This window comes from Drosophila eugracilis, unplaced genomic scaffold, assembly GCF_018153835.1.
Source record: "Drosophila eugracilis isolate 14026-0451.02 unplaced genomic scaffold, ASM1815383v1 contig_1765, whole genome shotgun sequence".
NCBI lineage: Eukaryota > Metazoa > Arthropoda > Insecta > Diptera > Drosophilidae > Drosophila > Drosophila eugracilis.
The window spans coordinates 6,062,679-6,087,273 of record NW_024572605.1 but is presented as its reverse complement, the minus strand read 5'-3'; the positions used below and the strand labels follow the sequence as shown (position 1 = coordinate 6,087,273).

The 24,595-nt window shown below is 43.2% G+C and overlaps 7 protein-coding genes across 12 annotated transcripts; 2 read left to right on the top strand and 5 right to left on the bottom strand.

Annotated features, from left to right (window-relative positions):
* Positions 1-30: 30 nt before the first annotated feature.
* LOC108104850 (oxysterol-binding protein-related protein 9) lies at positions 31-9,274 on the top strand. Its single transcript, XM_017211167.2, has 15 exons — positions 31-439; positions 1,935-2,063; positions 2,625-2,870; positions 2,944-3,021; positions 4,379-4,625; positions 4,741-4,864; positions 5,852-6,259; positions 6,316-6,467; positions 6,529-6,630; positions 6,686-6,860; positions 6,921-7,056; positions 7,110-7,196; positions 7,617-7,738; positions 7,828-7,933; positions 7,987-9,274. Exons 1-15 carry the CDS (start codon positions 272-274, stop codon positions 8,071-8,073), a joined length of 2,367 nt encoding a protein of 788 aa, XP_017066656.1. The 5' UTR covers positions 31-271; the 3' UTR covers positions 8,074-9,274.
* Positions 543-1,798, bottom strand: LOC108104852 (elongation of very long chain fatty acids protein 4). Its single transcript, XM_017211170.2, has 5 exons — positions 1,671-1,798; positions 1,506-1,614; positions 1,290-1,383; positions 988-1,234; positions 543-930 (listed from the first exon to the last, which is right to left on the bottom strand). The coding sequence occupies exons 1-5, from the start codon at positions 1,684-1,686 to the stop codon at positions 596-598; spliced, it is 801 nt and encodes a 266-aa protein (XP_017066659.1). The 5' UTR covers positions 1,687-1,798; the 3' UTR covers positions 543-595.
* Positions 2,945-4,154, bottom strand: LOC108104851. Its single transcript, XM_017211168.1, has one exon. The coding sequence runs from the start codon at positions 4,039-4,041 to the stop codon at positions 3,037-3,039; it is 1,005 nt and encodes a 334-aa protein (XP_017066657.1). The 5' UTR covers positions 4,042-4,154; the 3' UTR covers positions 2,945-3,036.
* A 247-nt stretch (positions 9,275-9,521) lies between the features above and the next one.
* LOC108104843 (protein transport protein Sec24A) lies at positions 9,522-15,579 on the top strand. 3 transcript variants are annotated; one of them, XM_017211154.2, is made up of 10 exons: positions 9,522-9,749; positions 10,727-12,235; positions 12,291-12,417; positions 12,485-12,984; positions 13,048-13,273; positions 13,338-13,960; positions 14,018-14,250; positions 14,304-14,401; positions 14,459-14,597; positions 14,659-15,579. In XM_017211154.2, the coding sequence occupies exons 2-10, from the start codon at positions 10,751-10,753 to the stop codon at positions 14,768-14,770; spliced, it is 3,543 nt and encodes a 1,180-aa protein (XP_017066643.1). In that variant the 5' UTR covers positions 9,522-9,749; positions 10,727-10,750; the 3' UTR covers positions 14,771-15,579. The 3 variants fall into 3 exon arrangements, with proteins under 3 accessions (XP_017066643.1, XP_017066641.1, XP_017066642.1); XM_017211152.2 differs by having other exon boundaries at positions 9,522-10,008; XM_017211153.2 differs by having other exon boundaries at positions 9,522-10,022.
* Positions 15,580-15,695: 116 nt separating this feature from the next.
* Positions 15,696-16,737, bottom strand: LOC108104844 (uncharacterized zinc finger protein CG12744). Of its 4 annotated transcripts, none has more exons than XM_017211159.2 (3): positions 16,689-16,737; positions 15,937-16,389; positions 15,696-15,880 (listed from the first exon to the last, which is right to left on the bottom strand). In XM_017211159.2, exons 2-3 carry the CDS (start codon positions 16,380-16,382, stop codon positions 15,847-15,849), a joined length of 480 nt encoding a protein of 159 aa, XP_017066648.1. In that variant the 5' UTR covers positions 16,383-16,389; positions 16,689-16,737; the 3' UTR covers positions 15,696-15,846. The 4 variants fall into 4 exon arrangements, with proteins under 4 accessions (XP_017066648.1, XP_017066645.1, XP_017066646.1 ...); XM_017211156.2 differs by having other exon boundaries at positions 16,521-16,735; XM_017211157.2 differs by having other exon boundaries at positions 16,560-16,735.
* Positions 16,738-17,842: 1,105 nt separating this feature from the next.
* On the bottom strand, positions 17,843-20,026 carry LOC108104764 (bromodomain-containing protein 4A). Its single transcript, XM_017210998.2, has 3 exons — positions 19,935-20,026; positions 18,446-19,875; positions 17,843-18,387 (listed from the first exon to the last, which is right to left on the bottom strand). The coding sequence occupies exons 1-3, from the start codon at positions 19,947-19,949 to the stop codon at positions 18,354-18,356; spliced, it is 1,479 nt and encodes a 492-aa protein (XP_017066487.1). The 5' UTR covers positions 19,950-20,026; the 3' UTR covers positions 17,843-18,353.
* A 3,490-nt stretch (positions 20,027-23,516) lies between these two features.
* LOC108104809 (alpha N-terminal protein methyltransferase 1) lies at positions 23,517-24,588 on the bottom strand. Its single transcript, XM_017211091.1, has one exon. It carries the CDS (start codon positions 24,509-24,511, stop codon positions 23,669-23,671), a length of 843 nt encoding a protein of 280 aa, XP_017066580.1. The 5' UTR covers positions 24,512-24,588; the 3' UTR covers positions 23,517-23,668.
* Positions 24,589-24,595: the final 7 nt, after the last annotated feature.

The window sequence follows — 24,595 nt, the reverse complement described above, 5'->3', positions numbered from 1 at the left end:
TCACACTACAGCTTCTCCGATTGAAAATCATCGATGTTTACGCACATCGATAGTTCGCAGGGCTTTGCTTTGTTTTGCAAATTCCAAGCGGAGCTGAGGCTGTGACAGATTGCGGGTACGAGTCGCGGAGCAGCATTGCGTCATCATCAACTCCTGGCGAGAAAAGAGCTCGGCAATCGAAGCAGGAGCACGCCTGGCGAAACGGAACGTTCCCGGCGACGAGGGATCAGAGGAGGAGGAGGCGGTGGCCGAGTCACGGGAGCTGGAGGAAATGGCCAGCACCAGTGGAAGTGCTCCCAGTTTGGGACCCCCTCCAAGCGGGACTGGCGGATCTGGCACATTGGAGGGCACGCTAAGCAAATGGACAAACGTGATGAAGGGCTGGCAGTACCGCTTCTTTGTGCTGGACGAGAACGCTGGGCTACTGTCCTACTACACGGTAAGAGAACCACATTGAACTCCCTGACTAACCCCCATATCGCACCCAGAACCGATTCCCCAGGCCCCATCGCCTTATCTTATCTGCGATAGATACATTCGGATACACATACACACTTGTTGGTGCGCCTTTATTGCGTGATTTGTGAACATGGGATCACTGTTTTGCGTCAGGTAGAGACGTCTGACTCTTGCGACGCTGCATGACTTTGTAGGCACTGGTGTAGAAGTCGTAGAAGCCGTAGAACATGCCAATGATGACTGTGGTGAAGTAGAGGAGCACATACGGCGGCATGCCGCAGAGTACAAGCTGGCAGGGAACCTGCGCCAGGATGAGAGCAAACTGCGTCATTTGAATCACAGTGATGGACTTCTTTACGGGAGTCAGGGCCTGTACAAAGCTCTTATCCGCCACGGCAGCAACAAAGTAGTAGGAGTACATAATGACGTGGACGATTGAGTTTAAGAGCACGCAGAAGTAAGCAGCGGAGCCTGTGGAACAGCACACATGTCAAAAGGAAGATCAGACAAACCAACCAGAGAGCTTACCATTAGTATTCAAGTTGATTAGCACATATACAAGCGTCACCGTAGAAAAGTGGTGGAATATGTGCAGTTTGGACACTTGGTTCTGTTTTTTGCGCAACACAAAGATGACCGTCTCTAGAAGCTCAGACAGCTTTAGCCAAAAGAGGAAGTATGCCAGGCTGTAGTAACGCCTCACGTGCTCCGGAGTCCTTCCTATATCGCGGCATTCCCAGAAGTAGAATATGCCGTTGTCCGTGATGAACAGCACCTAGAAAACTGAAGAAATTAGCCGCTGTTGTTTTTGTCAAACTTAGGAAACCCACCTCATTGATAACGTATATACAGGACACAACCTGGAGGAAATTATGCGCCAAGATCAGTTTTTTTAGCTCGAAGGGCTTGCGCGGCTCCATAAATCTGTAAGCAAAGGATTAAAGGTCTTCTTACATATGTAGACCAGCGGACCCGCTGAATTGCTAATGCTGAGTCCAGTGACCCGAATGCAAACGAGCAACGTTGACATTAGCATATGGACTTACTGCGGACCCGCTTTAGTAACGAAGTACAGGTAGAGCCCCAGCACGGTGATCATGTACCAGGGATCCGTGTACACCACGGGAATATCCACCGGCGCTTGCAAAATCGGACCTGCAATTCGATTAGAGACATGGGACAATCTCTTTCAGTTCTCCATAGGGGCTCACTTGTTGACGCCTCCATTTTGCTCCACTTTGTTATTGGGGACTTCTGGACTAGATCCTTCAGCTCGCGAGCGACTGGTGGACTGCTGCTCTACCGACTCGAATCGCTGGCGCACATTTAAGAGTCAATTGTTCGCTGACCACGGCTTTTATTTCGTTTCAAGCATTGATTAGAATTCATTAATTTATAGCAAGCGTAATAACCCTTTGACAGTAGGAGTTCTGCTTTAATGAGTTCACCTAATTCCAACTGCATTTCTTTTACAGTCGAAGGAGAAGATGATGAAGGGTGTGAGGCGTGGCTGTGTGCGTTTGAAGGATGCTTTAATCGGGATCGACGATCAGGAGGATAACACGTTCACGATCACCGTTGACCACAAGACCTTCCACTTTCAGGCAAGTCATTTTTAGTAAACAATTGGTAGTAAATAAAAACTAAATATGATGACGAATTATGCATTCCTAGAACTAAATATGAATAAAATGGGTTCTATTGACATATTAGTAATTCGAAAACGATAAGCCATAGTTTTATCAATAATAATGCTCCACTGTCACATTCCTAAAAAAAAGAAATACAAATAATTAAAATTCAACAATGCTTGATGAGCTGAACAACCTAACAATACTGAATTATAAAGTAGTCTTGATTTTTTATGACGACTAGAGGTATACGTAAGCAGCACATGCACGTTTGTTTTATCCACGGCGTTGTAGCAAAAGAAAATAACATGCATACCGTAAAAAACTCAGGAAAGCAGAGCTCTGCTCAGTCTAACAGCTGTGCAAAAGCCGGGAAAAAGGGTATCCGGGCAGCGACCTAGAAACCTCTGTCTGGCCATCACGTTCTTCCTTTTGTTTGACTTTGTTGCCTTGATGTAACGATAAAACTTTTCCCAATACCCACACACTAGCAAAGGAGCCCACTAAACTTGCCAACTTTTTAAACGTTTGCAGGCGCGGCACAGTGAGGAACGGGAGCAGTGGGTGCGCCGCCTGGAGGACACCATTCGACGCCACGCGAACCGGTCGCGTCTGTGGGACAGCCAGAGTGCCTACTACAACGCCGGTGGCTATACAAGGGAAGTGGGCGGAACCGGAGCAGGTGGAGTGGGCGGAAGACGACCCAACCACCTGGAGCTGGTCGCGCGCCGCGTTTCCGAGGCGGATGCCTACCTCCAGCTGATGATTGAGCAGACGGACGTGAGTATTATGCCACGTAATGCAGGCATTATGCAATTTACTGTCACTTTCGATTTCTCTCTGTTCTACTCAGTTGCTGGACAAACGCATCGCGCAGCTGACCGATCCGGCGGAGCAGTCCAAATGCAAGGCCCTGCAGGAAAACGCCAATGTGAGTAGAAAGTGATTACATTCGTTCCAGTGAAGCCTGCGACTCTGTGAGCGACACCTCCAAGTGCAGCTCGTCCCGAAAGTTGTTTGATATTTTGTCCATATCGGCATACATTACACGAAAGTAGTTTCCGTCGACAGGCATGAAATAGTCCGTGTTCTGGCTTTGATTTACTTTTCGAACACGCACCACGCAGCTGTCACGCACAGCATCATCTCTTCCGCAAAGACAGAGCGTGGCATTTAAATGCAAGCGGTTACTGGGTGTGACCAGCCAGAACACGAATACGTCGTCCTTCTGGCTATCTAATGACCGCATATTTTGGGCCAGTTTCTTAGCATTTAGAGCCGCATGAATCGCTGTCCGGCACACTAGCACTACCACTGGGATGTGAGACTCTAAATGCGAGTGCTGCTCCGGCAGGAAGGTGTTGTATACCTCATGTCGACTTGACAAATCAAACTGCTGCTCTATCTGCCCTCCGTAAGCCAGGAGTCCTAGCACCCGGTTAACCCGGAACTCACAGCTCTGAAGAAGGAACGAGAGCACAACCCGTTCACCTTCAATCAGTGGCAGGCATTGCTTGAAAGAAGCATCCTTGTGGTTATGATCACAGAGGTAGTGCAGTAAAAGCAGCTGGCTGTCCACAGGTCTTTGGCAATTCTCGAAGAGGCACTTGCTCACCCCGCATTTTATCAGTAACTGTTTCGGCTCAGGGTCTTCATCTTTTGAGGAAGAGCTAGGTTCATCCTGTGGAGCATTCTCAATTGCATCCGAATTCGATTGAGTAATTTGTTTTTTTCGAAGTATCTGAAATTTTCGCTGCTCTTCAAGTTGCTGCACTCCGACTTGTAGTTTTTCTATCTTTATGTTAAGCATTTTAAGATCATCATCCAAATTAAACTTGGTCTTTAGCTTGTTCTCCAGGGCCAACTGCTGTTCCTCACGGTTCTTTTTGTACTCTTCGAATTTTGCGCACACCTCGTCAATGCTGTAAAGCTCAGGATCAAGGAGCTCCATATCGAATTGACTTATTTGGACTTTTAATCTTTAGATGTGAATAGATAGTCAGGCAAAGCTAAGAATTTAGAGAATTAGATTGCGGGAGTGTTTATTTGTTCTCCCAGCGGAGTTTGCCGACCGAATAATTTTCCCAGGCCCACTGTGTCGCCCACCCGTATCGATTTCCAATGCAAGTTCAGGGTTAGCAGACTTCGGGATGCAAAGGCCTGAGAGAATGTCACTCAACCAGCAGCTGGACTCCAGTGGCAGCTGCTCACTTCCTCAGCAAACTTTGGCGAGGCCGTATCGATGTTTTTACCATTCCCGCTTGGTTAATCCTACGTTCTCGTTACAGGCCATGCTGGATCACATTAAGCACTCAATTGTTAGCCTGCAGATTGCCAAAAATATGGCCCACCCCATCAATGGAATCTACAATGGCCCACCGGCCACTGCCTCGACCAGTTCCTCGGCCAGTGGAGCTGCTATCATGGGCAGCAGCAATAATATTCAGGCAGGTGGCCTAAAGGTGCCCCTGGAGGGCCAAGTAGGCGTCAAGGGGGAGCTTGGCGACGACGAGGACGACTCAGCCACTGAGAACGGTGAGTGCTCTTGGCCAAGCAACTGGTAATCGATCCAGGGTCAAACGGCTAATCGAATTCGATTCGAGCGTTCTATTTCCGTTTACCCCCGCTAATCTTTCATTCATCTTGACAGCCACCACCGCTCCTCTGGCTCTGGTTGTGCCGGAAACCTCTTACTCGAGCAGCGAGGGCGAGGAGGATTTCTACGATGCCTACGATGATCCCTTTACTAGCCTTGGCAGTTCCCCGATTGGCTGGTGAGTGGACCACTTTCAGGTCTTACAAGTAGCAACCAAGGCAGCACACTTGACCAAGTGCGCCAACTGGCCATCAATCAGATGCAATGCGGCAGCCGGCAAGCGTGCTGTGTAATGTGTGATGTATGCTGCGTGCTAAAATTACGCATTGATTGCCCTCTAGTCCGGAACCCCCGGCTCTTGGTCTGCTTCCCCTTCTCATGCTGCTCTGGAAAGGCGCATGCGCCTGGACAGCGCATGCAAAATGCAGTGGCCGAAGTTCGTCGCAATCGCAGTTTCGGGGCAGCCTGTAATTTCGGCCAAGTCGCGTGTAAATAATAAATACAGTATCACCTCCTCCGTCTCTACGGCCTTTCATCGTCGCTATACTGGCACAGCTGACACGGCTTCGTCGTCGTTGCCTCGCTTCGTCATCGACATCCTTCGTTCTAGTCGTAGTTAAAGTCGCCATTGTATTTGGCTGTCAGTTGTAGTTTCGTTCGTCATCGGCTCGCATTGTCGAAGTGCTCCTTAGGGTGCAAGTTGGCCCCCGCCTCTACTTCCCGGTTGGATTTTTCAGTAGATTTCCTGTTTTCCAGTGATGGCTTAGTCCATTTTGCGGCTTTTGTCTACGCTTCGATTTGAGAGCTTCCGATTTAAGACCTTAATTATGCAGCTGCTGCGAATGCAGTGAAGCATCCGGCCAGCATCAGCACGCTATGTTTAAGAAGTGGGTCCGACGCGTTAGCCTAAGGTGAGAATGTACAGCGTACAATATACATGTGCGCCAGGTCGTCGTAAGTGTTTCCCTCATAAATTGTAAATGAAGCAAGCAACAGAGCTCGAAAGAGAGGAGGAAGCGGGCACCGGAGGCTGCTGGTTCCAATGACGCACACGCACACGCTGACATCACGCTTTAAGATTTATGTCAGGCCATTAGTTATGCCTAGACACCGCAGGAATCCTAATCAACAAGTCCTGATTTCACTCTCATTTTCCATTCAACAGCGCCACGCGCGGTTTCTCGGAAACCACATCGCCCACCCACGAGAAGGGAACGGATGGCTTCAGCAATGCCGAGCCAGTCGCTCTGGGCGAATCAGTTGCCGCAGAAACGCTGCCAGAGATTGATGAGAGCGTGGCAGATGCGGACACCAGCATTAAGACAGCAAGGACCGCGGCAAGTTCCCGAAGTGCCAGCTATGATAATGGTATAGACTACGACGCCTTGTACGAGGAGGAGGAAGAGACCGACCTCAGCATGGAGGCGCACGGTTCGATGATCACGCACCTGCTATCGCAGGTGAAAATAGGCATGGACCTAACGAAAGTGGTACTGCCCACGTTCATCCTGGAGCGCCGCTCACTTTTGGAGATGTACGCCGATTACTTTGCCCATCCCGATCTGTTTCTAAAGTAGGTACCCAAAAGTTTCATGATGAATATAAGTCATAATTTATCTTACCTAACAGAATATCGGATCTGGATGATCCACGCGACAGAATCGTCCAAGTCTGTCGCTGGTATATGAGCGCTTACCATGCGGGACGTAAAAGTGCAGTAGCCAAGAAACCCTACAATCCCATTTTGGGTGAAGTCTTTCAGTGCCATTGGGACATTCCTGGTGAGCGTTACAGAAATGTCGTTTTGGAAACATTACTCACACATTTCATTCTTAATTTCAGGGGAATCCCAAGATGCTCAGGAGGTGCGCGACGGCCCAGTGCCTTGGTGCAGACGGGATCAGCTCACCTTCTTAGCTGAGCAAGTGTCGCACCATCCGCCAAGTAAGAAAGCATGAAACTTCATTTGAAATGTTATTCATATATTTATTTATTGCAGTTTCTGCCTTCTATGCGGAGCATTACAATAAGAAAATAACATTTGCAGCCCATGTATGGACGAAGTCGAAGTTCTTGGGTCTTTCGATTGGAGTTCACAACATTGGTGAGGGAGTTGTGACCCTGGTGGATCGCAGCGAGGAGTACATAGTGACCTTCCCTAACGGATACGGCAGGTGAGGATAGAAAAAGTGCATTTCTTGTTCTTTATAACTGAACAATTTTCCCATTTATAGGTCTATTTTAACGGTGCCTTGGATTGAGCTCGGTGGCTCGGTAGAGATCAAGTGCCCACAGTCGGGATACTACGCCAACGTGGAATTCCTCACGAAGCCCTTCTATGGCGGAAAGCGCAATAGGGTCTCCGCTGAGGTAACTGCCTGATAAAATAAATATTGTTTTGGATTAATTCAAGTTGTTCTCAGGTTTATGCGCCGAGTGAGAAGAAGCCTTTTGTCTCGATATCTGGCGAGTGGAGCGGTCTAATGGAGGCCAAGTGGCATGATAAAAACGTAAGTGCCTGCAGTTATGTTTTCTATTTGTAGATAGTGTAATATTATATATTGTTACCGTAAATGTTGAACCTTTTTGTGTACTTTTTCCTCCGCATAACGCGCATTAACGCTGCAACAAACAACCCCACGAGTTGGCAGCCACATCCATCCTCCACACCCCACCTCTACCTACTACTTACTATCCACGATTCTTCTGCTTTTCTCTTAAATAGCTCGGGAGCATTTCCTCTGTGTGTTTACTTTGTTTGTCTAGAAAATCGAACCCACTAACTACTCCTCTGCCTGTCTGTCCAAAGTTATATTTAAAATTGTTGATATCGGTACTTATATGTATGATTGTTGTGTGTTCAGTATTAGACCCAATCCAGATCAATTTGACCGCCTAGTGAACCTGAATGAATCTCTTGAATTTTCTAGAAAACCGAAGTATTCGTCGACGTAAATCGCATACCCATATTTAAGAAACAAGTTCGACCAATCGTTGAGCAGGATGAGTACGAATCGCGACGCGTTTGGAAGGAAGTAACAGCGGGACTCAAGTAAACAGCTCACCAATCTACCAATTAACCTCTAACCTCTGACTGTGAATCTGAATAATTTCATATCTTTGTTCGCCGCTCTCCCGCAGGTTCAACGACATCGAGCGCGCTACAACTGCCAAATTCGTGGTGGAGCAGCAGCAGCGTGACCAGGCGAAGGTACGCAAGGAGTACGATCTTGCCTGGGAGCATAAGGTAATATATTCCAAAATACCATGACTCAGTTAACTGATAAGATTCATCTACAGCACTTCAAGCCCGTCGGCGACAACTGGATTTACGCCAAGCCGTTGAGTCAGCGAATGTATCTGCAGGAAAAGGAGGCCAAAAGATAATGCCAGCGACGGACACCGAGAGCAACAACACCAAAAACGTCTATATATATGGATCATATCAAGAACGAGCCTCAACTATATGTTTAATTCCACAAGTGCGCAAACCTCTGAACACTGACGATAGAACGTAACGAATGCAGGAAAAGATAGAGCAACAAGTATAAGGAGGATGAAGGATGTCAAGAAAGGGGCGTCAGTGTCTGGTTATTAATTGTAAATAATGTACACGAATATCCAGGCATCGAAAAAGATAGAAAGCTCTGCTCATATGGTTGCAACGCGAGTCAAGCTCGACAGCTCAGCGGAGACAGACAAAACAAACAACACTCACAGTTTCTACACACAATTAATGATTATTATTTACTACTAAGTACTAGTGTGTTTCAAAGGCAATCGCAGTAAACTGCAACACAAGAACACCTATTCAATACCTTTTACATTACTAACATTTACTAACTAGCAACAAAGAAGAAAACCAATACATAATGGGATATATCAAAAGTTGTAGATTACGAAATGATAGATATTTAAGTATAGAAATTCTATTTTTGAAAAAAAGACTCTGCTATAGACGAAATACAATACCGACACGCTAGTATCTGATGATAGATACTGCCTCTACGCTTGTTTCCAATACCCCAAACAGACACACAGACATGAAGAACACAGTGCACAATGATTTTCCAATTGCATAGTTTTAAAATCAAATACGATTATACGATTACCTATAGTATTATGTTTCGAATTCCAATTGTCACAATAAAGCTTTACTAACAGTCCCTGAAACACCTCTACACTCTACTGTAATAAAACGCAAATGAAACCCACACTCCTTGAGATATTCAAAACTAAACTTTACCTTTATTTTAAAAACCTACGAGCCAGAAAACCAACACCACCCACACAGCAAAGCTACCGAATACTCTCACGCAAAGTTAACGCAAAATGAAACGAATAAAGTAAATACGCTTCGATATTTATTTAAAGTAATATTTAACGGACTAGTTAACCCGTAGAATAAACAAATAGTAATCCCGAGAGCCTCGATTGGAACCCATATCTACGCCCGGGTGCACAGAACTTGTATATATTTTTTTGATTTCCTTTTTAACCAACGTGTTAAACGAGAAATAGAGCAAATAACCCAGAAAGATTGTAACGGATATGATTATTGCAAATAAAGCGATTTGTTCTTACAGCAGCTAGTATTGCTTGTCATTCCTAAAAATAATTTTTATTATTCGTTATATTTTTTCAAGAAAAAATATTTTAGTACTTTTTCATAAATATCTCTAAACTATATTTAAAAACTAGCCTTTTAACTTTGAATTTGAATTAAAACAGGAATTTGTAATTATCGAAACCGATATATGTGCTATCGTCATCGATATCCTTAAATGCTAGTCGATAAGTGACCCAGCGAAATCTCCTCTCTATTTTAAAACGCACGGTCACACTATTGACGTGGCCTCAAAATTTTTTGTTCTGTTCTTCGGAAAATGCAAAAAGTTTGCATTTGTTAAGATAATTGTACTCAGCAGAGAACGAAGCCAATTCCACGGTATTCGTCTGCCAGTCCAGGACGTAATCGGATCCATCCGGAGTACGCGAGGAACGCCAGAAATCGCGAGGAAAAGATATTAGTGCGGTGGAAAGTTTTTGGGAGTGAAGAGAGTGTAAGGCAGAGCCGTAAAAATCGTTTTAATCGCTTTCGCGGAGAAAAAATTAGCCCTAGACTCACCCAGATCCCATAGTTAAGTGCCCATCCAACGGATTTCACAACTTTCACGGGTTTTTCCACGGAATTAAAGGCGGAAAAGCCAATTCGGAGCCCGCAGCAAAATCGCCAATCAAGGGCGCAAGAAGAAGAGGCAACTACAAAGTGCAAGTGCTGGTCGAGACACTACATGCCACTGAAAACTCAAACTCGGAAAGGTGATAAGTGACTGGTAACCATGATATGGACAACGCATTCGATTTGCCTTGATTGGCCCCAATTATATTCAGTGGGTGGTGAGGCGGTGGGCGTGGTGGGATGACTTTGCCAATAGGCACGTCATCAAAAATCCGCTTTGTTCCGAAGTCATTTCCTTTCTGTTTTCGCTTGCCTCTGCTGCAACTGGGTCACCACCCACTTTGACCCACCTACCAGCGATCGCTGATGGCGAGGTCAAGTACTTGAGCCACACGCACACACATCACATAGTACATCACATAATAACCCATAACGCTTTGCTGTCGAAGCTGTTTAAACAGCCGAATGTGATACAATTGCCAGCTTATTTCCGACTTACTGTTGACGTAGACACACTTCTGTAAACACTAGCTCAAGATATTTACCTACGCAGCCAGCCTACCTCATAGCTTGACGATAAAGACCCCTAATATCAGAATTTCACATTCCATTCGCTTAGATATATGTGTTTAGGTGCAACAATCTTTTAGCAGGAAAAGCATCCCAATCTGAGATTAAATGCACCCATCTTTAGAGTTTTTATCAAACGCACGTTTGGCTCAATTGCTCGTGTAACCCGTATGTTGGCATTGAACGATAAGATAATAGCTTATTTCATGTCGGCATGTTCGGCAGCAAACGCAACCTTCGAAAATGATAAGATAGCAACTAAACGAAACTTAATTCTCCATCTTTCAGACCTCGAACTTATGAATTAGCAGTATGTCGACCTACAATCCGAACATCGTTCCTCCCGCCCACGCTCCCATGCCGCTGAATGGCAACAATCTGGTGAACGGATTGCCTGGAGGCGTCCAGCAGCAGCCAGGCCCCCCGACTGGCCAACCGTATTTGCCTCAGAAGCAACCACAGCAGTTCCAGCAGCCACCACCTACAGCAGCTTATCCTGGAGCACCGGGTAACCTGCCTCCACCGCCGCAGTTCAACAGCAGCATTGCGAGTCAGTTCTTGCCGACCACGACAGTAGGAGCTCCTCCTCAGCAGCAATTGCCACCCAGCACATTGCCGCCACATCTGCGTCCGCCCACCGTCAACGGACCACCGCTTACCAACGGCAGCAATGGGGCGTCCAGCGCCAACTCTTCGCGCACTGCCTCCCCAAGACCAGTAGCAGCAGCTCCTCAATATGCCCAAGGACCCATCGCAGCAACACCGAACAATCCGCCACTTGCTTCCGGTCTACGTCCTGCGCCCCAACCCGTCAATCAATCCCTGGCCAACTTAACGAGCAATCTTGAAAATCTGAACTTGAACACGAACCGGACAAATGGAGGTGCTAGCGTCGTGCCCCCGCCCCAGCAACAGTACCCGCCTCTGGCTCAGAAGGATTACAGAGGCGTCGCTACGGCACAGTCGGGCCCTCCGCAGTTCAGCGATGCTAGCAGTCTTTTGGCGGCGAGCGGAGTGGTATCTCCAGTCGTTCCCAATGCAATGGCGACTCCATTTAGTCAGAAGCCTCCCAACTTGGCTCCTCATCCAGCCAAGATGTTTGGAAGTGCATCGGTACCTGGCAGACCAGCAGTGCCACCGGAGGGTCAAAGAATGCCTTACGGAGTACCACCGACGACAAACTCCGATCAGCAAAATCAGCAGAACAACAACTTGCAAAGGGCAGCGCCGCCTCCAGGAGCGGGAACGACCTGGCCCAATAGTTTGCCAAAGGCATCAATGCCCGGATCACAGCCTCTACTGCCTCCACAGCAACAGCAAATTCAGACGCGGCCGTACCCCTATTCACAGGCGTATCAATCTGCACCACAACAACAACCACCTCTCCCGCAGTCTGCAGTGCAGCCTCCAGGAATGTTTGGAGCTCAGCCTACTGCAGCTCCACTGCAGTATCAAGCCCAGGCGCCTCCACAAGTCTATGGACAGCAACCGCAGCAACCACCTCAGGCAGCACCCGGTGGACCGTATGGCACCCCAGCTCCACCGAACGTAGCTCAGCAGGGATTTAGTCGGTTGTGGGGACAGGACACTATTGATCTGATGCAAAATCGACACATCTTGTCGCCAGCAACGTTGCCGCCGCCAAAAGTAATTCTGCATAACCAGTTCCACGAATCTATCAACTGCAGCCGGAGTATCATGCGCTGCACGTTGACCAAGATCCCAGAGAGCAACTCTTTGCTTCAGAAGTCACGTCTGCCTCTGGGCATTGTGATACATCCGTTCCGCGATGTCAATGTAAGGACTATATTGGATATGATTTAAATTTTACTAAATGAACTTCTTTCTCTAGAGCCTGCCTGTAATTCAATGCATCAACATTGTTCGCTGCCGGCTATGCCGCACTTACATCAATCCCTTCGTCTATTTCGTGGACAGCAAAATGTGGAAGTGCAATCTATGCTATCGGGTTAACGAATGTAATTAAGAAAATGTCCTATACATCAAGAATTTTTCATATTATATTTTTCATTTACTTTTTGTCAGTGCCCGATGATTTTCAATTTGATCCGGCCACTAAGACGTACGGCGACGTAGCCCGACGACCCGAAGTGCGCTCCAGTACTATCGAGTTCATAGCACCCTCGGAGTACATGCTTCGTCCGCCTCAACCGGCCATGTACCTGTTTCTCTTCGACGTTTCGATCATTGCGCAACAGAGCGGCTATCTTGAGGCCGCCTGTGCCACACTCAACCGGCACTTGGATGAGATGCCCGGCGATGCGCGTACCCAAGTAGGATTCATCTGTTTCGATAGCTTCGTGCACTTCTACAGCATGGCTGAGGGGCTAAACCAGCCCCACGAAATGACGCTGCTAGACATTGAGGACATATTCCTGCCACGTCCTGATAGTTTGCTGGTGAACCTGAAGGAGTGCAAGGAGCTGGTGCGGGATCTGCTGAAACAGCTGCCCAAGCGGTTTGCCCATACTCACGACCCGGGTTCCGCCTTGGGAGCTGCGCTGCAGGTGGCTTTCAAACTAATGGTGAGGGAAATAAATTAAGGTATATGCGGGTCGGTGGTAATCCCCAAATCCTGTTGTTCTCAGCAAGCGTCAGGCGGCCGCATCACCGTCTTTCAATCGTGCCTTCCCAACAAGGGACCCGGCGCCTTGGAGCCGCGCGAGGATCCCAACAATCGCTCAGCAAAGGACGTGGCCCACCTAAATCCGGCCACCGACTTCTACAAGCGTTTTGCCTTGGAGTGCTCCGGCTATCAGATAGCATGCGACCTCTTTCTGATGAACCAGCAGTACAGCGATATGGCAACCATATGTAAGTAGCACCTAGTAATTTAAATCGACCATCCTATACTTATTTTACTTCCTCCCATTTACAGCTGGCATCAGCAAACACAGCGGCGGCTGTGTGCACCACTTCCCGCTTTACCAGAAGACGAAACCGCATATGGTTGACTCGTTTCGTACGTGTTTCAAACGCTATCTTACCAGAAAGATCGGCTTCGAGGCGGTAATGCGAATTCGCTGCACTCGCGGTCTGCAGGTGCACACATTCCACGGCAACTTCTTCGTGCGCTCTACGGACTTGCTCTCGCTGCCAAACGTGAATCCAGATGCTGGCTATGGCATGCAGATCTCTTACGATGAAAGCCTCACGGACGTGAAGACGATCTGTTTCCAAGCGGCGCTTCTCTATACTAACAGCGAAGGCGAACGTAGGATCCGAGTGCACACAGTATGCTTGCCAGTAACAGCATCGTTGCCAGAGGTTATGCATTCGGCGGATACGGAGGCAATTATCGGGTTGCTGTCCAAGATGGCTGTGGATCGTTCGGTGGCTTCTAACTTGTCAGATGCTCGCGATGCCTTCATCAACGCTACGATCGACGTGTACAACGCCTTCAAGATAGCACAAAATCTGCCGTCGGGACAGTCGGGTCAGTTGATAGCCCCACGCAGCCTGGCGCTGCTGCCACTTTATATCCTGGGTCTACTGAAGCACGTACGTTTTTCTGGGTAATATTATGAGTAACCCTTATAAAACATTTTGTTCTTTTAGCCCGCTTTCCGCGTAGGTACCAGCACACGATTAGATGATCGGGTGTTCGCCATGGACTGTATGAAGACGCTGCCGTTGGATCAACTGATGAAGTACGTCTATCCGGAGCTGTACAAGATCGATGCGCTGATCTATCATGCCCGCAACTCAAACGTGAGTTCGACACAGGACGACGACGATGACGAAGAGGAACCGCTGCCGGAGATACCGCGTCTGCAACTGTCTGCAGAACAGTGAGTAGTGGTTATTCAATCATTCGTTCGGATTAAAAACCGTGTTATTACAGTTTGGACTCGCGGTCAATATTCCTTATGGATTGCGGAACGCTAATAATGCTTTATGTTGGCCTGAATGTGCCGCCGGATGTTTTGGAAGCTGTTCTGGGTAGGTTACTTATATCCGAATAACCTGAGATTTCCAGTTAACCTTTCTTTATTTTAGGCATAAGCTCTACTGCAGAGCTGGGTGACTATGTATACGGATTGCCAAATGTTGTGAGCAACGAGAACGATGTGCTGAAGCGTTTTATTTTGCGACTGAACTACGATAAGCCCTACCCGGCACTGGTGCAGATAATTAGGTAAGTTCTATGGGTCACATTAGTTAAACTTTAATATTAATTTTTTTTTGTTTATCAAAAGGGACACGAGTACGGCCAAGGGCCAGTTCATTGAGAGATTAACCGACGATCGCAGTGAATCTAGTTTGTCATACTATGAATTTTTGCAACACATTCGGGCTCAGGTTAAATAGTACATAAGCAGGAAATCCTACCACTATTGTATGCAACATAAATACGAGTTTCTTAGAACCTAAAAACTCAAACTCTGGTGACTAAAAGCAAGAAGCGAATTGCAGGTGAAACTGGCGCAACACAATGATGGAGACCAGAATGGGACACACACATCTACTAGATTCCCCTTTGCCCTTACCCCTAAAACCATCCCCTTAACCACTCTCTCGGCTTAGGTAATTTTAAAGTGCATGTATTTATTTATTTGTTGATTTGTTGCACTAAAAATAAAATTAAATCAATTAAAGAACATAGTCAATGCGAGAGAGCTAACTTGTCACAACCGAAACTAGATATCGTTGCCAGTTCGATTTAGGCGAACATTAGTCAAAAGTCCATCTAACCAGTCAGTAGAGCTCCCCTGCAAGCGGATTGCACTGTTATTTATTATAGATATTTTATGCAATAAACCAACGAAACTCTGTTGTAAATTATAATTTAGCGCGATTTTCGTTCGTTCCAACTGCTTCAAACATTCTGCAAAAAACTCTCAGTCCCACACAAATTGTTATTGCTTATCCTATTTGTTTGCTGTTTTCAGTAGTATTTATTTTCCGGAATCCAGAGGAAACTATCATACAAGTCGATTTATTTTTAAGTTGAAGGTTAGGCGCTGTGTTGCACGGTAGTTAGTGAACTTATTTCAAACGAATGTACGGGAACAGATTTGGTATTGTGTATTGCATTGATTGGACTGCTAGAAAGTGAATGTCTTAAGCTTAGAAGAAATATTATACTGTATCAAAAATAAAAGACCCCCATCCCTGTATCCCAGGTGACGCTGTTGTCGTTCTTTGAGTGGGCTAACTAATCTAAAAACCATATACATATACTGTACTATACTTTACACACATACGAGTACATCAAGATATAAAGCGAAATAAATTTTAATTAAATCATAAGGCAATCCGTTTTATTTTTATAAGGATTGCAGGCACATGTGTTGTACTGTCTTCGAACCATGCATTCTTTTTGGCGAAGAGCTCTAAATGATATGAAAATCATGAGGAATGGCTAGAATATACTTAGATTTCCTCTACATAAAGGACTCCGCATCAAGCCAAAGGTTTCTGCAAAATCCTATAATTTAATTGTGGCCTACAAATTGTTTAGTAACAGAACTTACGGATTGAAGAAAGGGGACCGAGGCGGATACTTCCTTTTTGGGGGCGGACGCAATATAGAATCCAGTTTATTATCTGTGGGCAGGTCAAAACTATTGGGAGTATGTTGCTGCCACTCCGAAGACCTATCATTCGGATGGTAGCCATCGTCTGAGTGCTCGATCTTGACGTGGACACTGAGGTGATCATCAAGTAAAAAAATCTTGTCGCAAAACTGACAGGGGTAATGTCCATCCGTGTTGGGTACATGAGCCTCATGGAATCTTTTGTAATGCTGGTGTAGCTCCAACGATGATCGCACGCCACGTCCACAGAGATCGCAGATTTTTCTCTTGGCCACTGGGTCTGGAAAGTGAATGGAAAGATGCTCCTCTAGTTTTTCACTGGTGTCAAAAGTGTTCTCGCATAACAGACAGGAAAGATTCGTTTCAGATAACTCTGTATCCATTTTGTGCCTGTTGATATATGTATTTCATTTAGCAATGCAATATGAACCGTTACCTTTTATTTATCAATTATATATCTGTAGTTAAGCATAAATATATGTCTGTACGAATGTGTTTGTATATGCGTATAAAATGTTTACCGAGCTCCCAAACACCGATATCATTTTATAAACTCTTACACACTTTGTAGACCTCCACGTTATTTGATATTGCGGTTTTTGCTATTGCTTTACTACTATAAATTTCCGTAGTTTTATAATTTCCCCTTCCAATATTCAGCTGTTTTTACGAACGAAATTAAAAAGTACCGTCTTCGTCTGTATGAGAAATTGCAATGTTCTTCGATCACGATCTTGAGTATCTTCAGAGTAAAAAGAAAAAGAGAGAGAGCAAAAAGTAAAACTTGGAATACGGAAAAAGAACAGTGATTCTCTTTTAGCCGTTTGTTAGCTAAACAATTTTTCGAGCTAAAATTAGTACGGTCCAATTGTAACAACAATGGTGGAAAGCATTTATTCAACACTTTTATATGTTTCTGTTTATATATGTTAAGAAATTATTTAATAAACAATTTATATCTTTCTATAAAATAATAAACTCTGAATACTGAAGAATATCATTTCGTTTCCGCCCTTTATTTCCTTTGATTGAAATAAATGTTAAATTATATATGCATACCGCATATTACCGTAACCTACAACATATATTTACTTCTACTTGAAAATAAACATAAAGAAATATATATTTTAAATCTTCCTCTTTCTTAATTTTTAAGACGATAATTATTATTTTTTAAGTTGTTTTTAAAATGTATTTTATAAAATTTTAATTTAAAGAATAGGCGAACAGAAAGATTTGTAAGAAACAACCAAACTTTTGTGAGCCTGAACGAAGCTTTCTGATAACGTTGGAATTTCTGAGTCGCGAAGCTGAGAAAATACCCTTGACTAATTCATTATGTTCGCTTGTTCAATTTGTTGTGAACGTTTATTTTTTACTTCTTTATTTTTATGTATGTTTTTAAATATTAATTTTTTAAATTGAAAACGCAAAAGTTTTAAATAGGAATGGCAAACAGAAAATGTCAAAGGTCTACACTCCAAATAAGAGACTGCTCTTTATGACCATATAATTGATAAACAACGAAATTCTAGAAAAAACTAGTTCAGATTAGAGAACAACTAAAATAAATTAAAAATTATAATGCATTTTTAAATACTTATAAATTGATATAGTACTGTCTGTCAGACATACACTTCAAGGCAATTTTTAGTAGGTCTGGCCTTGGAAAATACACAGTAAATGGAATGGAAATTGTTTACATTTCCAGTATTTACCATTCTTACGATCCAGCCATATGTATGACAAATGTAAAGGTCCTTAAAAGGACTATCAGTTAAATCTCAATGGAAGATTACTTCTTACTGGTGGTGCTTGGAGTAATACGAGACGGCCCGCTGTGAAGTACCACTTAAAAGAAGGAGATCCTTTGTATACCCAAAACATTTCAGTTTGGTTGTATACATACATATATACAAATGAAATTTTAGTGTTTATTTTCCAATGTTGGCGATTCATAATTAAACCTACAAAGCAAACGACGGAACTCGACCGTCCAAATTCTTAAATATCTTTGCTGTGCTCAGCAAATCAAGATTCTTTATGGCAACATAAACAATTTAGCTGACACTTTCAAGTGGGTATCGGCATACAAAATTGCTGAGACTTAAAAAAAAAAGTAATAATGCTAGGGACAGCGTTTTGTATCCAGGAAATTATAAATCAGCAATGTACATGGTACATAATATGGAAGCTCCATGAAACGAAGAGATAATTTTCAGTTATAATAATGCTTAATGCTTATAGTATGACGGTCAGCTTGGCTGGCATCCGCTTTAAGGCGATAATGGTTTTCTTTGCGAATATTTAATATTCCAGTTACTTCGCTTTCCAGATATACCATCCAGATCTTCTTATAAGTAATCATTGCAGTCCAGCCATAGATCCCTAAAAAAAGGAGAATTCAGTATGGTTCCAAAAGATGATAAGACTTATGTAAACATACGGGTTGAAGAATGGCGAACGTAGTGGATAAGTTCGCTTGGTGGTGGTCGCAAAACCCGATACCATCTGCTCTTTTTGCTGACGTGGCGTATTCATGTATTTGTCCGCTTTCTCACTGGCTGGTCGATACTTGGCTGCGGCCACAGCGTTGTAGATTCGAGTGCTCCAAATTTCCTTTCTGGACTCTTTGTCTGGCAACGACTTTGGAGACACCGAAACCTCTGGGGACAAAGGCGAAACATCTGCGTCGTTTGGGGACTCCGGATCCGGCACAGACTTGCTTGGGCAAACAATCCCATGTTTGACTTTCATGTGCATTAGCAGAAACGTGCGCCGCTTGTAGCGTTTCTTGCAGGTGGGGCACTTATGCTGCTTCTGTGTATCCTTGCCATTCCTTTTCAAAACCACTTGCTCCTCCGCATGAAAATGACTTTCATGATATCTCAAGGCCTGGCGGGAACTCAAACGCTTACCGCACCAGTCGCACTCGAACTGACCGCGAGTAACAGGTTTTGGTTTGATCATCACCGGAGATCGGGGCTTCTCGGGAATCTCAATTGGATCCTTCTCTGGTGAATGGGATATGGGTCTTACCAAGACCGGCATTTCCTTCACTGAAATCGACGGAGGTTCAGTTGGCGCCATGAAACTCTGCGTCTCAGGCGGTAATTGTGGTTTATTCTGAACGCATCCGAGTGATGGTGGAACAGGAATTTCTTGTGGATAAGGAAGAGGCATGGTGAGTTTCCGAGGAAATAGAATGGGCTGGGGTCCTGGGAATTTCGGTTGTGGCTCACGAAGCGTGTGTTGAATGGGAAACTGCATCTGTGGTTGAATCTGATGCTGATGCTGAACAAGGGGCATTTGAAAAGACATCGGTGGTTCCAGGGGCGGAGAATACATATCCAATGGTGGTTGGTGGATTAAGCCCATCGGCATGTTAAACGGCCGATTCTGGCTACAAGCAATAACCTGTTCGATTGGAATGAATAAGGGCTGTTCTGTGGAATGAACGAAGGCCTGATTAATCGGATGAACAAATGGCTTGATCATTGGCGCAGGCTCCTGCGCCTGTGCACGCGATGTATTCCAGGCGTGAATATCCGCCGCATGTTGAGTGAGGTGCTCCTTGAAGGTTTCGATATTGTCAAACGGCTGCCTGCAAAGGTAGCAAGGGATGCAAAGCACAAATCCTTCTGGAACATTAGCGTGTTCTTTGCGTGCCAAAAGCTCCTTCAGCAAAGGCATTTCCATAGGATCAGTTGGGGAAAAAGGTGGTGAGGGCATCCCTGCCGGAATTTGCGGGTGCATCTTGTTAGGAAACTTAAAGTGCTCCAGTTGGCTACGATAATTTGGCAGATGATTATGACGATCCATCGGCTCCGACTCTATAATCTCTACATCACTATCACTTTCGGTGGGAATGGTGCTCTGCGATTGGTTGAAATATTAAAAAAAAACTTTAAAATTCGCATTCAATAAAAACTCACTAGGGGCCCAGCCATGCTCGTTTACAGTTACAATCAATCCTAACGAAACTTCTGGGAATTCGGAATACCCGACTGCACGACTGCGCACTACGAAGCGCACAAGCAGACTGAATGAATGTCGACAATCACAATCTATTTATGTAAGCGACCGACGCGTTTCTTTCTCGATGGTAAGGAATATTTTTTTACGATCTCACATGCATAACATACACATATGTATACAACTTTTTCACAAACAGATCTGCCCGCTGTAGAGATAAGGAATAAGTTAAGAGGCTTTTTATTTTTGCATGATCGTATTACAGCAACCCCTTTAATCACTTAAATTATTTACTGAAAGCGTAGAGGTCGATTTCCTATCAATGGGATTTATTTACTGATTAGAAATTTAAAATTTTTAATACTTAATTGTTTTCACATTTTCCCGTTACACCAACCTAAGTCATAACCATGCTGTTTTATGACCTCGGGATTTTCGGATAATAGAATACAAGATATAAGTAGGTAAAAAAGGACAACAAAAGGTAAGAAAGGGACCTTTTCTCCCATATTGGGAGCCACAGGGTCATAAATTTGGTTTAGGAACGAAAAAGGGTCGCAACATACAGGTCAGTCTTGAAAGTGATAAAAACATTCAATATTTTATAAGGATGTACAGTACAGCCCTTCCAATCCTTGCGTATAACTTATGTTATATTATTATATAGTATTATTGTACTTAACCTAAAAAATTAAAATTGATACACGTTTTTGTTGAATAATATTTACTTATAAGAAAGATAGAAATAATGTAAATACCAAAGTAACTCCACGGTACCTGAATTATCTTGCAGAGACCTGATTAAACACGACAAGGAGAAAATTCTAGACTTCAGTAAAAAGGGTACAGTACTGTACCTTTGACCGTACATATATGTATTTGACCGTCCTTATGGCTGTTGTGATTTTCTTTTTCTTGTTCAACCATGTCATCTCCTCCATTTTTATGATCTATTTTAATAATGTCATTTATATAAACACATAAAAATGATTTGATTAGACCAAACCTGTTCAAACAAAGTCTACGTTCAGTTTGAATCTGAAAATTTGAAACTGATATAAACATTTAATAACATAAGGACAACTTAAGGACAACAACAAATCTTTTTGATTTGCGAATCTCGGTAATCTAACGTTATGAAAGAAATAGCTTCTACATTTAAAAGTATTTGATTGCGTTGAAATTAAAGAAAGAACTTTTTGTCAATGGGCCAGAGGTGTGCGATTAATTTACCCCCAAGAACAACATATTTCATAAGATAAGGATTAAACTAAGAACACATCTGAGGTCATTGAGTATAAATACATTAAATAAATGTATACCTTTGAACAAAGATTGCGAAATTTCTAAAATTGTGAAAAAAGAACCCGAGCAACAGCATGAGAACACCCAACCATTTAAATAACAATAAACAGGATGTTAAATTCGCCAAGCCGAATTTCCCATACCTTTTCTAATCAAAAATATTTTACTTTAGCCTACAAGTACATTATAGCAAATTTAAAATTCACTGAAATTGTGGTCAATATCTTATAGTTAATGTAAATGTTAAATGTAAGAAAAGACATTTTTTATTACATTGAAGAATGCAACTTATTGTGACAATTTTATTATACCTAAAATGCTTTTCAGAAATTTAAAATGTCATTTTTAAATGAATCCCTGAATCTCGGACTCTTAATAAAGTACTCTCTGCGACGACAAGCAGAATTTAAAATTTGTATGCCCTTGTAAACCCCCTTATCAGCTGCTTTCCAGGTTCCATCCAGCGAAGTCTTTTGTACCTTATAAAATTCATATAAAAATGTTTAGATTTAATTTTTTTAAATAATTTTTTTCTTTATAAAATTTTAGCTTTTTGCCGAAGTAATGATGATGATATTTTATTACTTCTTAATTTTTTTTCGGAATGAAGGATAATGTCAACCTTGTGTTCACCTACTCATTTAGAAAACTCTAAGGTTGTATTTGTTTTGGTCGTTGCATCTTATGATAACACCACCTGTGGTGAGCCAAACAGCAAAAGATAAGATGTCCTGATCTCTTGTGAGTAAAGTTTGTTAACCTTCTAAAAGGTGGTGGATAATGTGGTATCTTTCAAAAAATTGTGACATCATAATTAGGTAACGAACTAAATAGATTTTAATAATCCAGGTGTCAAATAATCGAATAAAAATCATTTCCGGTTGGTATAAGCTTTCCTTTTCAAAATTACCTACTCCTGTGGTGTTCTAGCGTTTCAAAATGTATGATCATTAATCGCACATTATAAAAATTTTATTTTTATTCTAACCAAAGATTAGAAGCCCTCAACTGATTAAAAATATGTAGATTTGGATCAGCTGAATCGTCAAAAAATCAACTCTTGTTATGAAGGTCATAATGCTAATTTTAGTAGTATTATTTATTTTATACAATCTGAAACCACGAATGTAAAAAGCAAATACACAAAAATGAATCTCAAATTCTTTTTATTAGTAGTTACATGTACATGTTACATGTAGTTACGATTTAATAGAACGGGAAATGTACATTACGATTGATAAAAAATTTAAATTGGAATTTGTAATTTTATAATAACAACTGCTTATACTATATAGAAATGATCAGTTTAGTTTTTTTATATATTAATAAATCACAAGCAAACACAAAACAAACAATTTCCACGCTTTTCTTAGAATGATGGTTATGTAAATATTAGCATGATATATTTAGACGACTGGTCGGAAATCCAAAGTTTTGCTAAAGAGTATGCTACAAAAATTTACTCTGAGTGCCAGCAATTGAATCCCGGAGGCAAAAAATGATGATTATGAATAATCCTCCTCGCGCGACATAATCACCTTTTTTCAAGTTTTAAAAATGTCATACTGGTTACTTTTAAAGATCTTATTAGGACGTCGAAATATTGCAACCTATCTTTTAGTTAGAGCTAATTTCTTCAAAGTTAGTTGTGTTAAAGCTTTCTTTTCCATTCATAAGATTTTTATTCCAAACGTATTTTCTTATCTCCATAAGCAGATTAAATGTAAAGCTTTAAGTGTTTGAGATAAGAAAATTCAAATTATGTCTTATCACATTCTTTGGAAGATTTAAAGTAAAGCTTTAAGTTTTTGAGATCATTCATATTTCTGACGGAACTTTTTGAAAGTTTTGATTGAATTTTTGGTAATCGATTTGTAACCGATTTTTAGTCGCTGTTCACACATGAACATGAATTCATATAAGATAATATTGTCACCTCACGCTGTAAATCTATAATTATCAATTGTATTCTGTTGACCATAAATATATCCATCTTGACCTTCTGTAAGCGGCTGTAGTACGTATTTATTTATTTTATTTTGCTTAGGGGTAATAAAGACCTCGCAAAAGGTCAGCGTGTGGGCCTAGAAATGAGAAATTTTTAAGAATCTCATGTCGGCTATTTAAGCAGCAACTTATACCAAATAAAATCAGTTTGAAATTAGAACTCAACAGATATGGACGTCTTGTTTTTAGACTGCTCTTACATTCGCTGAAACAAATACTTTGCAGACATATTTAAGGAACGTGTTAAGCTTTTGCAAGCTTGTTTATTTGCTGTTTAAAACGATACAATTTGAAATGACTAGCTAGTAATGTGACATTGAATTTCGGATAACATTAATACAATCGCTTGTACGTCAATGGTAAAACTAACTATATGCTAACCCTATTCCTTGGAGACCGGCTTGCAGGCGATCATGTAGACTGGAAAGAGTCCCTTGGGGAAATTTTGTTGCTTTACCTTGCGCACGATGCGGAACCCGGCTTCCTTTAAGAAACGCTCGTAGCTATCAAGTGGTCTAGTGACTGAAGAATCTTCCTTGTCCTCCACCGTCTTCTTAGAGCTGCTCACATTCTCCTTCAGGCAGAAAAAGGCGCCGGGCGCCAGTCCCTGTTTGATCCGCCTAAAGAAGGCGACCAGGTCACGGTCCGTGAGGTGGCCCAGCACCCACTGACTCCAGATAAGGTCATACTGTTGCGAGGGTGTGAACTTCTGCAGTCCCACGTTGTAGATCTGGCCCACCTTGCCAGGACTCACATCTTCCGTGATGCAATACTCCCTCGCCTTTTCTGCAAATGCAGAATCCTGTTCGACAAGGTCCACACAGTTGAAGCGCGGGATCAGGAGATTCCGAGTCACTCGTCCTATTCCAGCGCCACAATCCAAGGCCAACCTGTTGCCTGGCACACGGATTTCGCGCAGGAACACTGTAGATCCCTGTATGTCGATGGCGCTAATGTAGCCAAGTCCGCCGAGCATACCATTCACGGTGGCCGGAACCTCTGACCAGTATTTTTGGGCCTTATCGTAAAACTCTGGCTCCGGAGCAATGCTTTTCGTTGCACTATCACTGGAAGACGGTGACGTCGTCTTTACATCGGAAATACCAGGCGCACCTTTGTCGGAAATACCCGTTTCTTCCTGCTTTCCCGGCTCCTGGTCATTGTCCTTGATCTCGTCCACCATTTGCAATTTGTCCGAAAGCTGGGCTTCTAAAGTGGTCGTCATGTTTGTCAGGATTCTAAAGGCCGCATGCTTTGTTTTGTTTTGTTTTAGTCAAACGACCAGGGCTACTACACCAACAAACGAGTT

Coding starts and splice junctions, on each gene's coding strand:
- LOC108104850 (XM_017211167.2), top strand. CDS start 272: ATGGCCAGCACCAGTGGAAGTGCTCCCAGTTTGGGACCCCCTCCAAGC. Junction 2,871..2,943: donor TGATGATTGAGCAGACGGAC/GTGAGTATTATG, acceptor TGTTCTACTCAG/TTGCTGGACAAACGCATCGC. Junction 7,739..7,827: donor GAAGTAACAGCGGGACTCAA/GTAAACAGCTCA, acceptor GCTCTCCCGCAG/GTTCAACGACATCGAGCGCG.
- LOC108104852 (XM_017211170.2), bottom strand. Junction 1,384..1,505: donor GTTACTAAAGCGGGTCCGCA/GTAAGTCCATAT, acceptor CTTTGCTTACAG/ATTTATGGAGCCGCGCAAGC. Junction 1,235..1,289: donor GTATATACGTTATCAATGAG/GTGGGTTTCCTA, acceptor TCAGTTTTCTAG/GTGCTGTTCATCACGGACAA.
- LOC108104851 (XM_017211168.1), bottom strand. CDS start 4,041: ATGGAGCTCCTTGATCCTGAGCTTTACAGCATTGACGAGGTGTGCGCA.
- LOC108104843 (XM_017211154.2), top strand. CDS start 10,751: ATGTCGACCTACAATCCGAACATCGTTCCTCCCGCCCACGCTCCCATG. Junction 12,236..12,290: donor ATCCGTTCCGCGATGTCAAT/GTAAGGACTATA, acceptor TTCTTTCTCTAG/AGCCTGCCTGTAATTCAATG. Junction 12,985..13,047: donor AGGTGGCTTTCAAACTAATG/GTGAGGGAAATA, acceptor TGTTGTTCTCAG/CAAGCGTCAGGCGGCCGCAT.
- LOC108104844 (XM_017211159.2), bottom strand. CDS start 16,382: ATGGATACAGAGTTATCTGAAACGAATCTTTCCTGTCTGTTATGCGAG. Junction 15,881..15,936: donor CGGTCCCCTTTCTTCAATCC/GTAAGTTCTGTT, acceptor AGGATTTTGCAG/AAACCTTTGGCTTGATGCGG.
- LOC108104764 (XM_017210998.2), bottom strand. Junction 18,388..18,445: donor CGTTCGCCATTCTTCAACCC/GTATGTTTACAT, acceptor TCCTTTTTTTAG/GGATCTATGGCTGGACTGCA.
- LOC108104809 (XM_017211091.1), bottom strand. CDS start 24,511: ATGACGACCACTTTAGAAGCCCAGCTTTCGGACAAATTGCAAATGGTG.